The sequence below is a fragment of the Papaver somniferum genome, chromosome 9 (assembly GCF_003573695.1).
Source record: "Papaver somniferum cultivar HN1 chromosome 9, ASM357369v1, whole genome shotgun sequence".
NCBI lineage: Eukaryota > Viridiplantae > Streptophyta > Magnoliopsida > Ranunculales > Papaveraceae > Papaver > Papaver somniferum.
Genome location: NC_039366.1, coordinates 94178943 through 94194468, shown reverse-complemented (window position 1 = coordinate 94194468; position 15526 = coordinate 94178943). Strand labels below are relative to the sequence as shown.

Sequence of the window (15526 nt, the reverse complement as noted above, 5' to 3'; positions counted from 1 at the left end):
ACTAGTAAAAATATCGAACGGCCAAAGAACATATTCCCTCCCATCTTTTTAATTTTGTGATTATGAGACTAATGCGTAATTAGATATTTAGGCACACAACAGCTCCACAATGGCTGAATTATGGTACATTAACCTTGTTTAAACATACCACTAGGAACCACCCCTGAGATTTGAAGTTAAAAACATTCTTATTTACCAACTTGACTACTTGGTAGTCAGTAATTCATGGATAACCCCAGAGCTAGAAATCAGGTTACTGCATTCTTTTTAGTCCACTTCCTTCTATTTTGAATTGTGTTAGCTTCCCTCCAAAAAAAACCTAGCAAAATAATTCTTTTAAAAGGATATTGGCATCCGAAAGTTACTGTTAAAGAGGAAAGGCACTTCTATTAATTCAACAGATGGACAAATTATAGTACGCTTTAGACAAAGATGAAGGCCATGTCAAACATCTAGGACTGACGTGATTAAGGAAAATAAACGAGGGAAAAAAATAAAGTTAAGGGACCAAGCACAGCAGCTTGTCGGTTGGTACCGGAAACACAATGGAACAAAATTGGTTGGCTTGGGCCCGAAAAAACTATATTGCAGACTTTAGATTCCAATGAACTATACCAATTACACTCGATTACAGGTACAGCTGCAATATATATTAAATTCCAAGCCTACCTAAAACATTATCTTTTTTGGCTCATCCTTTTAAGGTACACCAATTTACAATTAAAAATACAAATTATTGAATGATATACAATCGCTGAACAATCTAAAAAGTAAAAGGGAAATAGATTATCCTGTTCAAGATAATCATCAGTTTTGTTCAAAGTGCAATTTCTTGAGGTGCAAAATTGGAGAATTACTAGATTTTATCGGTGTGAACTGTGAAGGTGCAGTGTCGATACTCTTTTTTTTCTTTTTTCTTTTTTGACAAATACCAGTACCATAACTATTAATTTTCTTTTGTTATTGTACACATGGAAGTACAGAAGTTAGCGATGCGACAAACAAAAATACACCACTAATAGTTTGGGTTCAGTAATTACTCGAGGTGGTATGCAGTGTACGAGTGAAATCCCTCACTGACTACCTTGGAGCTTTTTCTGAACCCTGACAAAATACCAAACCAAACAGGATTGCAATTGCAACATATGTAACACCCTGGAAAGAATGATATTGAGAATGCAAAAAAGAATCGGGTAGTAAATAGGGTAATGGACTACCAAACCAGACAGGATTATGATGAAAGAATCGATTGCAACACAAGCTGCTGTTGAGGCTGCAATGATGACCATGTATGTGCCAGAGTTGCTGGTGGTAATGTCTGCTGAAGTTGCCTCAAAAGATTAACCATGCGACCTGAAGTCCTATCTGTTGCCAAATCCTTACCCGCACATAGAACCTAATACACGATCCACAACTTAAAATAAGTCGACGAAATGACTGGACAGCATATTTAACTACGAGATATAATTATATTAAAACCTCAAGGAAATACAAATTGCAATCAGGTGTAGGATTGACCATGTACACTCACAGAAAGAGAATTTACCTCAGCAAAAACCGAAACAATTTTAGGTAGATATTGATTATTAAGGCCTAGAAGTACTCCATCTGACCTGTAAATAAGTGATAAAGGGGATGTGGTCCTATTAAACTGAGGGAACTAAGATATCAAACCAGAGAAACAGAGACAAGTAAGATCAAGAAAAACTGCTTCAGCTAAAATGCTGTAGACATAGAACAAGATAATGCATGTCCTTACCCCTCTACCATTGAACAAAGCTGATCATGAACAACTTTAGCCTCTATTAAGTCACCCTTAACTGGTAGGCAACTTAACCAAGCAGGAACAACCTGCCAAACAACACAGAAGGGTTTCAGCCCAAGAGCACAAGTTACAAACACGATAACAATTATCTGGTGACTTACTGCATTCATATAAAGAAAAAAACAAAGAAGTTGAGCACTTATTCACGTGGACAACCAATATTTTTAGCAGAAACAAACATTCAGACAAACTGTCAGCAAATACATTCAGAATCATGTGAGAACAACATAATTGTAGGTTGTGTTCAACAAAGCATACAAATGCAGCAACATATGAAAACAAACGAGTAAAACCTAGAAAGCACAAACCATACGAGTACGGTAAAATGCTACAATGATCTTAATATTAAGACACTACCAAGATAAAAATCAGGGTTCCAGTAGTTTGTCTTGTTCACCAACAAAAACAGAATACCAAAAAGGGTGAAAAAAAATATACCTGAGCTGCATCAATACTATCACGATGGTGCAGGCATATTTTTCCAAGAGCTGATACAGCATTGTCGTATGCCATTACATTCTCTGAAGACAGTGCATTTGGATGCCTTATCACAACATTTAGCCTGGAAAGGGCCTCTGGAAAGCAATTAAAAATCAGTACACCTATATAGAACTTGTTCAGATTCGAAGTGCTAAAACATGAGCAAAACAATTAAGGTACCTCCCACAAGGGGTTTAAACGCTGATCCACCAAACTCTGCGCAAACACCCAGTCCATAAACAGCAGCCTGGAAATAATGTTATATAAAATAAGAGTATAACACCCATAAGAAAACAAAATAGTGACAGAAAACTTTATAAGGACCTAGTAAAGACCAAACCTGGCGAACATCTGAATTTTCATCATTACAAGATTCCAATAGGAAAGGAAGATAAGTATCGTAATATCTGTTTCAACAAATTGTAGTATAAATAGAAGGGGATAAAACACAATACGTATGAGGAAACTAACATCTGAAAGGGTAGGCATACTTGAGAGCTGCTTCATGACATTGCTCAGCTACATCATCAAAAATGCAGATAGCAATTCTTCTCTCTTCGTCTGTTTTATCCTTACCCTGTATATCACAAGCATGGAAATATGAGCAGTAAATAAGCGAATTCGACTTTAAATAAGTACAGCAAGCAAGGTAAAAAAATCAGGCAAATATCGCTGGTCAAGAAAACTACAATAGATATTCAGAATGGTCACATATAGTATCGAGGAGGTATTTTATCGAATGACCTACCCACATAGGCATTAAATATGACGAAAGCTCATCAAAGAAAGGCAAGAAAGAGGCCTTAAATGTTTTAATCAAAGTGCCCAGCAACTCGCCAACCTGAATGGAGCAAAAAAGAACTATGAAGTGTGAAACAGAAACACGGTTTAAACTAAAGATATTTCGCTAAGAGTTCGGAAAACACGAACTTGATCAAACATTTCTTCTTCTTGCTCGTTTTCTTCTTTTAGCAACTCTCCTTCCTCTGCATCAAAATCCTCTGCTTTTACCCTCTCTGCCCTTTCTCGTTTCCGAGTTGAGCTAGCAGTGATGACCTCCTTTACCTCATCAACAATAGATCGTACTTGACTCTCATCAAGAAGCGTTCCAGAAATCTGAAATGTTCAATTTGTTGTTACATAAGAACGTGAAAATCACCCAAAACTTTATCAATCAGAGAAAGGATAAAACGATTTTTTTTAATTGGAAGAAACGATTGAATATCTATTCTCTGCTGGAGATCTGGCTGTAGGTTGATCTGAACACATGATTAAAAAAATACATGTGGTGAATCTTCTTTCGATGGTGAAATGAAGCAACTCAGTCAAGTGCACGTCTTTTCCCAATGAAAAACTATTAGCAATGACACCTTGATACCAAATGGAAAGAGAGAAAGACATGATATCAATGAAGAAAGATTATTTGGCTGCACAATTCCTGTTGAAGGAGAACCCACATTTGTTGTCTGATAAGACTATAAGAACTTAACGAGTTGCATCTCTCTTAGAAGTCTGTTTAGAATTTGGGATAGATGGTACCATACCCCATCGGTAAGAAGCAACTTTACTGAAGCACGTTAGTGATTTTACTGAAGCACATTAGTGAAGAAGAAAAACAACCTGATTTGCAGAACTCCAAAGGTGATGACCAATCCAGAAGTAAAAGAATATGCATAACAATGTTATCTCTAATGGTACTGATCAATGCTATTTTCAGCTCAAGAAAGTCGAACAAGGAAACAAAACAATGTACTGTTTTATGTTCATCCATGCCTAAACTGAATGACAACTTAAAAATCACAGGTACAAATTGCACCTACATGCTTTAGTTTTGGATTTTATCGACATCACTGGATATCTTATACCTGTATGCATTCATTCAAGGCATCCAGCATACTTGCACAAATTTCTGTCTCAGGCTCCTGCAAAATCAGTTGCGGTTCAATGAAATTTGAATGACGGAATGATAACAACAAAACTGAAAAGATATTGCAAAACAACAAACCAAACGAGAATGAGATCTGTTCAGTAAAAAGAGGAAACAAAAAAGAAGACCTTGTGCAGAGCTTCCACCAAAGCGGGTATAATGTAGTCGGACAATTGCTTCATGTAGGACTCATTACGACCTTGAGCCTGCCCCTTCTCTATAGCCAATTTAGCAGAACGTAGTAACTCCGGCATAGCTGGGTGAATAATACATTGCCCGCATTAAGAAGCAATGCCTCAGAAACGCAAGAAAAAAAACTCACTAGAGAAAAATGAATCATCAAAGATCATGTACCTGAAACAGCAGCCCTCCTAACTTCTTCGTGAAAATAAAATTTAAGAAGTGGAACCAAAGTAGGAGCCACCTGCATTTTAGATCAGGCGTTAAGGTTACATTTAAGTCTGCTACAAACCATATATATTGAAAATGAACAGTGCATTCAACCAACCTGATCGATCCAGGGATAGAATCCCTCTTTCAGCTCATCTGCATAGCAGCATAACATATTGCATGCAGTAGCTTTCTCCTCCAAGACACTTGTCTTAATTCCAATCCTTTTATCCCCAAGGGTAATTGTTTCAATGCTACAGACAAAAGAAAACAGTCACTTGAATATATGGTACACAGACAAAAACCCATAAGCAAGAAACGTTTCCATGAGAAAAAACCTTAATATTCTGGTGAGAACAGCCATTTTCAAGTTTTGCTGGCAAGAAAAAACTTATTAATGTTTATTTATTCTCCTTATCCAAGATAGTGTTTGAATCATATACATAACTCGTACACAGGGGACACTTATTTCCTTTTGCAAGCATCACGGTTTCTTAGATGCAAAACCGTAAACTAGAGAAACAGAACAAAGATAAATCGAATAGAACGCAGAATTGAACCAATAAGCAAATAACTTGTTTAGGTCAAACCCAACTCTCTTCTATAACTTGTCTAAGAAAATATCATAAAAAGTCTGTCGTGTAAGCAGAACTACAAAATCACAAGCATCATCCCATATTCTTTTATCTGTGAGGAGAAAAGAAACACTGGGAAGAATGTGAAGTTGTCTAGGTTAAGTATCTAACAGATCAGGTGAAAATGACCTATTTGATCTTGATCTTCAGAGTACTGATCTAATCAGAGTTGCAGGAATTATAAAGACGGAGACAAAAACCATCCATGGATGTAGGCCTTTAAGACTGAAGCATGAAACCAAGTATAACCGTACAAGTGTAACTAAATCTAAATGAACTCAGAAGCAGGAATTTGTAGTTTTTTTTGGGTGGATACCAAAAAATCCAAGAGATTTTATTTACTTTTTTAAAAATTAAAAATCCAAAAGATTTTGCTGTACTCCTCAGCTTGATCACAACTCGGCCTAAAGCACAGAACAACCCAGAAATATCCATCACTCCAAAAAGAAAAAAGGAACTCCAAAAGACAAACCTTTCATCATCTGATTGATCAATATCATCCTCCGAGCCCGCAGAGGTAATGGTTACATCTGGCTTAAGTTGAGCAGATTGAAGCAATGGAGGCATGACAACACTCATGTACGGGAGAAAATCCTGCCCTAGGCACTTGCAAAGTCTCGCCCACGCCTACAATATTTTTAAGGAATTACTTTTCAGCAATGATGAAAATAGCCAAGAAATACTCAGTTCAAGTTAGATAACTGGAATGATAATTTTTACTTGTAGCATGTAACTTATAGTGGGATCATCTGTCTCTAACTCCGATCCTTGCAATGTCATAAGAACTTTCATAACCTTGCATGAGAAAGGAAACAAAGATGAAACTGTCAGAAAAAAACAAAAAAGTAAAACAAGTCTCAACCACTACATTTAAATTGTATATATGTCCTTCGTAACAATGATAAAAGTATGTGTCTTCCCGGCACAGTTTGTAGGTGCAGCCAGATAGAATTGGTTTAAGGGTTCCAGTGAACAGGTTGAAGTCCACCCGTGTGCTACTGTCTTTGTACAGCATGCATGTAGAAGCTAAATCATAACTGGCAAATTACACATTCATGCATACCTGCTTGGCGTCGTCTCTGAATTTCTCCTTGCCAACAGCCATTCCAACCAAACTAATGCATTCCATAGATTTGGCCCGTAACATGCGATTGGACTTATCAGTTGCATTCAACAAGATAGCTTTGAGGTACGGCATAACAGCATCATAATATTTTTGGAAGAGCTCCTACAGTTGCCCATACAATGTCAGACACAGAATCACAAAGGAAATACAAAATAAAATAGAAGCAGAATCTTAAAGGTACCTGTGATGAATCAGCTACTGATGCTAGAGCTGTCAAAGCTCCCTCTTGCACCATTTGCTTTCCATTCTGGATTGATCAAATTGTGCAACATTACTGTTCAGCCTCGTTTTCATGGGAAGAAGATAAGTGAAAACTTTAAAAAGGATACCTGTAAGAGGACAAGCAATTTGCTCACTATCCCATCCAAATAAGGTGTTAAGATATCAGGAGTGCAATTCTCGCTGAAGTTGAGGATAGCTGAAGCAGCATGCGCCTGTATTCATAGAAAAGGTAGCAAAACATATGTGAAGAAGGGGCTTATGATGAAAAAAGAACAAACAAAAAAAAACGGGTGAAGAAAATCTTTTTTAGCAAAGGGTACTTGATAACTTGTTGAAGGCGCAGGACTGATCAGTGATGTAAGATATATTTGCTGATTTCCTATAAGCTACTTAGGAAAATTGACAATTATGAGTCCACTATGGATCAGAATACAGTCCAGTTCTAATTTCAGTATTTTATTAAGAAAATTGTTAGAACTTGACAATTTGTCTCTAGTTTTAAGATTACATGCTTATTTTGCAAGTCATTGAGTTTAAGGGGAAGAGATTATGTTCAACATGCAACATTTGATGATCCATATACTTTTCCAAGCCCCATTAAAATCTAAATTTGGCGGAATCTGTTGATTACTTTGAAAGCCATTGCTTGCTTCTTTCGTTCTATTGATCCCTAACACACATCCAACACTAGAAACAGTTTTAGCAAAAGGCATCAGCAATTAGGTACATCAAGCAGCTAAAATTATGAGTCACAACCTACACAGGTATCAGCAACTAACTAATATTCAAGGGGGCCTCAGAAGAAGAAGAAAAGTCGATAATCAACTCACTTGAACACGAGGATTCTGGAAGTCATCCATAGCGGAGGCAAGAGCTGGTAACACCCTCTGATGGTATTGTACTTGTAAATCAGGACCCAAATCCGTAGACAACTGTCCAATTGCATTAATAGCTGCCCATCGTGCACGGGGATGAGGATCTTGAAATGAGTTCAAAACCATGTTCACCACTGGTGCCAAATTCTTTATCATTACCTAAACAAGAAAATAAAACAAGGATTTATGGAAGCATAATACAGTAGCACTTACAATAAAACATGCAGAATTAAGCAATTTATCTAACTAAGATGTGTAATGTAGGATAAAAAAACATTTGACAAAAACTAAAAGGTTTGGCAACTAAAGAAAGCTTACAGACCAACCACCAACAAGAACATGATAAGCTTCATATTCAAGATAATCAAAACAAAATGATACCAAGAAACAAGCCTATATTAGAATCACCCAGCATACACTTTACTCCTCAACAATAATAAGCATATAAAGCCATATTAATCAGAGTGGTGCAGAGATAAACGGATGTCTTCAAATTTAAATACTAGTATCTTCCTATATAAAGAAGAATAAAGGAAAAAATGGGTTTACATACCTTTGAGCAACCTTCTGCAATTTGTGCAAGTGCAATAAGTGCAGCATGGTGCTTTTGCCACTCCGGTGCAGCTAAAAACACAGGCAACAGCTCGGATGCAACGGGAACGATTGTATTCCCTCCCAACGCAATAGAAAGTCGATCCAAACACTCTTGCCCAACGCTAAAATTACTAGTCTCACCAGCATCCTCATCCTCAGTCTCGGCATTATACCATGCTGGATCATCCTCTATATCAAGCAACATCTTCATCAAAATCGCAAACAACCTACTAATAAATTGTGGCAATTTCCTCATCATTCCAGGCGCCCTTTCTCTTGCCTCTGCAAGAGTAATCACAAACTCGATTGCAAGGTGCCTAGTGCCTTCCTCCAATGATTCAGCCTCAGCAATCTGCAACATAGATCCCACAACATCCACTAATTGCCGCCTTAGGAACTTTGGCTCTGTTCCAGCCAACTCAATTAACAACTCAAGCGCCTCTTGAGCAGTTGCCTCTTGACCAGAATTCAACGCCTCGGTCAACGTCTTCATCATCACTGGCAAAAGATCTTGAAACTTATCCCTATCAGAAAGACTCGTCAAACACTGCACAAAATTAATCGAAGCTCCAAGTGCAGCAATTCGAACATCTGGACTAGAAGAAGAAGCCAAACACTGTAAAAACACTCTATGAAGAGTATCAATGTGTGGAATTAGGGTATCCCCAATAAACTGTGCCAACTGAGCAAACATCAATAGAGAAGACTCTTGAAGACGTGGATTATCAGAAGTAACGCATTGAAACATAAAAGGAAGTAATTCTGGCCAATGATTTTCAGGTAAAATACCAGCAGCAAGCTCGGAAACTGTATCACAAAGCTTTTTTAAGATTGATTTTGCTTCTTCAGTTTGAACACAAATTAGAAGATGATTCTTTAGGGCTGATTGTGTTGATTGTGAAAGACGGGGCCATAAGTAAGAATCATCCCGAGTAAGTTGTTTTCGGAGAAGAATTGCAGCCATAGCTCTGGCTTCGAGATGTGGAGAATTCTGAAGAACATGAGCAAGTTTAAGTGTTAAAGCATCTGGATGATCTTGTTTGCAGATATTGAATAAATTTTCAGCTTGTGACCTTTGTTCATTCCCTGCTGCCATAAGATGAGAAACTAGGGTTTCAAATTGGCTTGAGTCGGGACCTAAGATCGCAGCGATCTGAGCTTGATAAAGCTGTGAATCCATTGAAATGAATTTAGGTTTTTCGACTGATGATGATGAAGAAGAAGAAGAAAGAAAGGATTTCAATGGTGGCTGTTTTATATTTTCCCTTCCTTTCCCTAACCAGTAGTTACCGCTGTTGTACGAGAGGAGAGAGGAAAAGAGAAGAGAGTGTTTTACGTTATTATTACGAGGTCAGCCAGCATCTGCACTGCTCAAACGGTGCACCACGAAACAAGAAAGGCGCGCGAGCATGGTTCGCCTTCGCCATATCGGGGTATTATCGTTCTTCGCTGCTGTAGTTAGGGGTGCACATACCCTACCCATACCCGCCAATCCTACCCTACCCGTCATTTTTTAACCGTATCCTATCATATCCACTATTTGGCGGGTAGGGTGGCGGGTAAAGATTTTCTTAACCGCCAGTAAACGGGTAGGGTGGCGGGTAAAGGTCGAAATTATCCTACCCCACCAGCATACCCGCCTATTTATACTATTGATCTCTGCCGTTGGTCGTTTAATCTCTGTCGTTGATCTTTATACTATTGATCTCTGTCGTTGGTTTTCATTTAATCTCTGCCGTTGGTTTTCGTTTTCCTCAACCTAAAAAGTAAAAACTAAAAACTGAATTCATTTCTCAAACCAGAAGACTCTCTACGCAGAGAAACTCCCAGAACGCAGAAGCATAATCAAATCAAAATCAAATATGTTAACAGATCTCGTTTAGGAGCCTTTAATCGGTTGATTCAAGGTAAGATCTAACTTCAAAGTTGATTTTGTTTCATTTTTTTTTTTGTGTGTTAAATTGATTGAAAAATCATACGGTTTCATGCATGTTGCAGGATACGAGGAATCTGAGTTTGCAAAGCTAATGAAGGGTTTAGTGAGTGGTTCTTCCTCCTAATTTAAAATCCAAACTAATTTTCAAAGGTATGAGTAAAATCCATATTCCTTTTTTTACTTTCTTTCCTAGTTTACCTCTTATATCACAGATTTTTAATGTTTATTTGAATCTTTTGATGCATAGGGGTCAAATTGGAAACCTTGCACAGATAGAGCAAGAAGATAGAGAGAATGGGTATGCTTCTAACAATCCAATCCCAGTATCAGGTTTAGGGAGTAGTACGAATTCTCAAACAACCAAAAGAACAACAACAATTAATAAGAAGCTTAAAAAAGAAACCCCACCTTCAGTTGGAGCACCTGTCAAGGTAAAAAATTTCATCTTTGCATGTCATCAAACTCTTTGTAATTAGTCTCATTAGGGATTTAGATTTCATAAACAGATATTTTATTAGTGATTTTGATAATGAATCGACAGGTGAAAAAAGAAAAAATCGGAGAAAGAATTGCAGCATTGCAACAACTAGTCTCACCATTTGGAAAGGTATAATCAATTTTTATTTTTTTCAATTTCAGTAAAAGATAATAGGAATTTTGTTTTATTTTTTATTTTTTTCAATTTAAGTAAAAGATAATACGAGGAATCTGAGTTTGCAAAGCTAATGAAGGGTTTAGTGAGTGGTTCTTCCTCTTAATTTGAAATCCAAACTAATTTTCAGGTGAAAATTCACTAAACCCAGATTTCTATTTCTGATCCTTGCAATTATTGATTTCTTTAAAACAGTGAGTTTTGTGTAGCATTTATAAACCCTAATTCACCTTCTACTTTTCTGATCTTTTTCACAGCAGTTAAGATCTAGGATACCAGCACTGCTGCTCAATTTCAGGTGATTCAATGTCCCCAGTTGTTAAAAAGGTTAGAGCACATCTTGTGGAAATTACTTGTCATTTGGAAATTACTTCAAAACTCAATCTATCTGATTGTCGAATTAAATCCTTCTCATAGTACATCTTTGATGGCAAATTACGAGTTTTTATTTCCTTTTTGTGGCTAGTCTATTGCAAAATATAGTGTTGGTGGCAAATTTACTCACCAACAAAAGACAACAAAAATGGTTCGAAGTTTGATATACTGACTTGGTGGAAAAGCAATGCTGCAAGATTTGATATTCTATCACTTATAGCAAGAGATATACTTGTTATTCCCGTCTGTCATTATTCCTGTGTATGCTTGCACATGGTTTTGTTTGGCCATAATATGTTAAGGTTATAAGATAATGTCCTGCTTATTCAGCACTTTTAGATTTAGGATAACATTATTTCTGAAATATAAAGCAACGTAAAGCACATGGTTACCAAGTCGTGTAGCATGTACCACTATGATCATGTATGGGTTTCTGCCTTTTCTAGCTCTCCATACTGATACCGGCACATGTAACGGTGTCATTGTTACAATGTGGAATACAGTGCTCTGAGTTGCATGTTAGTTCTAAACCTATCAAAGGAGCAGTTTCTTCTTCTTCTTGTTCTGTACTTTTTTTTTGAAGTATAGTTGCTATCTCGAACTCATAGAATTTAGCAATTTCCTAGCCTCTTATTTTGTCTTTCAAACATTAACAAATACAGAACTTGTTGTGATATTATTACTTGATGTTGGTATTATGACTGAACTTTGCATCAAATCATTCACTATTATGACTGAATCTAACAAGAGATAACTTGTATGCAGATTTATTTGGTGATCTTAGTACTTATTCCATCATCGTAGATGATAATTGAAGAAGAAGGTCAATATGAAGAGCTTTTGGTGATGATATTGTTATATGAAGAACAAGGTCACGTGAAGAACATTGAATTAGGCTGGGATTCATCGTCTATTTCAAAAAGAATAGAACTCTTTTCTTGAAAATACTTTTGTTTGTACATTTTTTATGGTTATACTTTTTTTTCTTGAGAATAGAACTTGTTCAGAGTCTGAACTTCAGACTTCAGAAAGTCATGGAAAAAAAACACGGTTATACCCGCCACCCTACCCTACCCGACCCGCCAGAGAATGGGTTGGGTAGGATCTTACCCGTTTAATGGCGGGTAGGGTGGCGGGTAAAATTTTTCTTAACCACCAGTAAACGGGTAGGGTGGCGGGTATATGCCATATCCTACCCACCCTACCCGTTGTGCAGCCCTAGATGTAGTTACCATAGATGAATAGTTCTTCCCTTTCATGCATATAAGAGAACATTATATGTATGTAATAGTTTGATGCCTCTTTATCAATATTAAGTTCTTTTCTTTTTCTATCTCTTACTTTTTCCTATTATTTCCACTGCAAAATGTTATCATGCATGAGCTCAACCACTAAATTTTTTGTTCTTCTTCTTTTTGGGTTATTATCAAATCACTGAAGGAAGCACTACTTTTAGTTGGATCCGTATTTCTGATTTTTTTTTCTCAATCAAGCAATACGTTGAGGTATACCTAAACTTTTTATCATTTTCTTATCAATTAGCATGTGATCTTGTCTTCCATGTTCTCATGTTGTATGTATGTAATTTTTTGTCTTTCTTCACATGTATATTTGTATCACATGCGTCGATCATGTTCTGATTGATTGAATGAATTTTTTAATTTATGATTGCGTATATTGTATATACACACACACATATATATATATATATATATATATATATATATATATATATATATTATTCTAATGATCCGTCCATCTACTAATCTATGATCTATCCATATATATATTATTCTAATGTTTGTTGTGAGATGTTTGTTTGTTGTACACAATCTGTTTGTTCCTATTCGTTTCTCGAGATTATTATGATTATTATAATATTGTATTGTTTGTTGTTTAATCAACTGTATAACATGTTTAAATCTGTTTGTTCCTATTCGTTACAACTGTACGCCTGATGTAGTGTAAATTTAATATTTTCATATATTGTTATGTCATCATATGTTATTAAATGTTTTCATATGCCATCATCAAATCGAAAATTTTGGACTGTTTCGTTTTTCTGTTTATTCTTTTTTGCTTGGTGATCTTCACATGTTTTATTTTATAAGAATTTTTTTATTATTTATGTCGAAGAGTTGTATGTCCTTTTTCAACTAGTGATTTATTTTAATTTTTGAAAAGTTTCGGATCATGACTGTTTGTACTGCATGTGTACTGTATGTGTGTGATTGTCTTGATTGATTTGAAAAGTAATAATAAAATAATTAATATTATTCTTAAGTGCTCTGTGAATGTAACGCCTGTTTTAATTATTTGTTTAATTAGTTGTAACGGTTGCTTTTATTATTTTTTTAATTAGTCGCAACGTTTTAAATTAGTTGTAACGTCTGTTTTAATTATTTGATTAATCATTTGTAACGTCTGCTTTTATTATTTGCTTAATTAGTTGCAACGTGTTGTAGGGATTTAGCCCATGGATGTGCGTCCCAATAGTAGGTAGGGCCTTATTCCTATTGTATATAAAGGATGTAACACATACTAACTCTAGGGAATGAAATCTTCTTTCTCTTTGTGTCTTTTTATCTTTCCCATCCACTACAAAACGTTATCATGCCTGATGCTATACCGCAGAGCGATTGATTTTTTTTCCCGACATGGATGATTTGCATAAATGGAGTTATGCAATTACCGTCGAACTAATGTTGGAATCATCGGAACCAAATAAGATAAGTTGGATCTATTTTTTTTATTTTTTTAATCAAATAAATTGGATCTATTTTCTTTTCCCCCTGTTTTTGATTTTGGTATATCAATATATTTGGGTTTATTAAATCTGTGTTGAAAAATTGATTGGGTTTATTAAATTTGTGTTGAAAATGGACCTGATGGTACTATTGGTTAATCATGTCTTAATCGGTGACATGATGGTATTGTTTATGCCTTGATTGACGAGACAATGGAACTGTTGATTGATTAGGGAAAAGCGCCCTCTCCGTAATGGAGAAGGAAAGAGTTTTTTCGCTGGAAACGAGGAGAAGTGGAAATCCAGTCCGGTCCAACTCAAACAGGCCCGATCCGGTCCAACTCAACCAGGTCCGTTCCGGTCATATTCAACCCACCTGTTCGACCCAATCCGGTCCAACCACCAGTCCGACCCAACCCGACGCAACTATGTCATGTTCCAGCCTTGGTTCTGGTGTTTATGTTCCAGCATGGTTTTAGGCGGTGCGCGGCCAAGTTTGTTCCAGTCCTGTCTATATATAGCGGGAACCAAATATTGAGGTATGTAACTAACTAATGTGGGTTTTTACATTGAGGTATGTCTATATTTAGCTGTTTTTAGAACATGTATAGTTCTGTTAATTTAACTTATCTATCTATTTTGTTTAAGATAAGTTCATAAACGGTCAATTTAAATTATGACTGTTGACCTCGCTTTTTAAGAATTTTAGTGAATGTTATTTAGTTCTCTTGAAAATGATATTGGCTATAATTAAAAGATGTCTTTTGTTCAATTGGTTGTACCAACTCTATTTCAATATATTCATTTGGGGTTTAAAAGGACTTAAGCACCATTATTGTGTAATTGATATTTTTCTCCCAAAATTTGAATGTTCCTTAAAATGTATCCACTTGCTCGACTATTAATATGTCAGTTGTTTCAAAACATACGTTCAAATAAAATCACATGTATTCCAATTTTTGTGGAAGAGCTCGCAAAAGATGATATGAGCCAGAAAATTTTCATTTCTCTACTTCATCCATAATACTAACGAACCGGTATATGTTGAAGTATGAAAACAAGAGAATTCATTTTTTTTTAATAATATATTCAACCTAAAGTAAGTGGTTGACATGTGTAGTGAGATTCTCTTGGCCAATTGAGATAAAGAAATTTCTCAAATTAAGCTAAATGTAGCAAAATTGAAAATGGAAAGAACCCCGAAGTGATAAGGGTTAGACGTACTCATATAAAGCATGTTAAAAGCGACATATATATCATGAGACGGAAATGTATTTTTTTCCCCAGTAATAATTAATGACACCAAAGTACCGGTATCAGCTGAATATGGGATGAAGCTAAGATGTAATTCATCTCCCATCATAAACGAAATAGTTGGAAATGCACATGGTTAAAGGTGTTGATATATACAATGTAATGTGTATCATAGTAGCAACCAATTGACTATTTAATTGAACTAGATCATATGTCTGCCCTTACAGTGAGAATGGATTTGATTGCATCTATAAATTATTTCTAATGAATGTGGAAGGAAGCATATTCTTAGAAAAATTAATGTGTCAATCTAGTGAATTGTATATCACTAGAACTTGAATTACTGAATCCTTATTAACCCCAACAATGGAATGATTGGGATTGATTCATAAAGACTTTGACATAACCATAAGGCACATTGGTTGTGACACGATGTTCCGTTTTGAAAGTACTAACACGAGCATCACTTCATTTGAGTGTATAAGAAAA

At 36.0% G+C, this 15526-nt stretch overlaps 1 protein-coding gene across 1 annotated transcript; it reads right to left on the bottom strand.

Moving 5' to 3' along the window:
- Positions 1 to 556: 556 nt before the first annotated feature.
- LOC113308165 (importin-5-like) lies at positions 557 to 9395 on the bottom strand. Its single transcript, XM_026556644.1, has 20 exons — positions 8034 to 9395; positions 7436 to 7639; positions 6713 to 6817; positions 6565 to 6630; positions 6321 to 6485; positions 5978 to 6052; positions 5730 to 5884; positions 4741 to 4876; positions 4587 to 4656; positions 4361 to 4488; positions 4171 to 4227; positions 3236 to 3421; positions 3054 to 3146; positions 2797 to 2882; positions 2646 to 2712; positions 2486 to 2552; positions 2264 to 2400; positions 1760 to 1851; positions 1547 to 1613; positions 557 to 1396 (listed from the first exon to the last, which is right to left on the bottom strand). Exons 1-20 carry the CDS (start codon positions 9252 to 9254, stop codon positions 1232 to 1234), a joined length of 3342 nt encoding a protein of 1113 aa, XP_026412429.1. The 5' UTR covers positions 9255 to 9395; the 3' UTR covers positions 557 to 1231.
- Positions 9396 to 15526: the final 6131 nt, after the last annotated feature.

Bases quoted from the DNA above. Each gene is read 5' to 3' on its own strand.
- LOC113308165 (XM_026556644.1), bottom strand. From the start codon at position 9,254: ATGGATTCACAGCTTTATCAAGCTCAGATCGCTGCGATCTTAGGTCCC. The intron at 2,713-2,796 runs GTATGCCTACCC...TTGTTGAAACAG, and splicing joins TGTCATGAAGCAGCTCTCAA to ATATTACGATACTTATCTTC. The intron at 1,614-1,759 runs GTAAGGACATGC...ACTTATTTACAG, and splicing joins CTTTGTTCAATGGTAGAGGG to GTCAGATGGAGTACTTCTAG.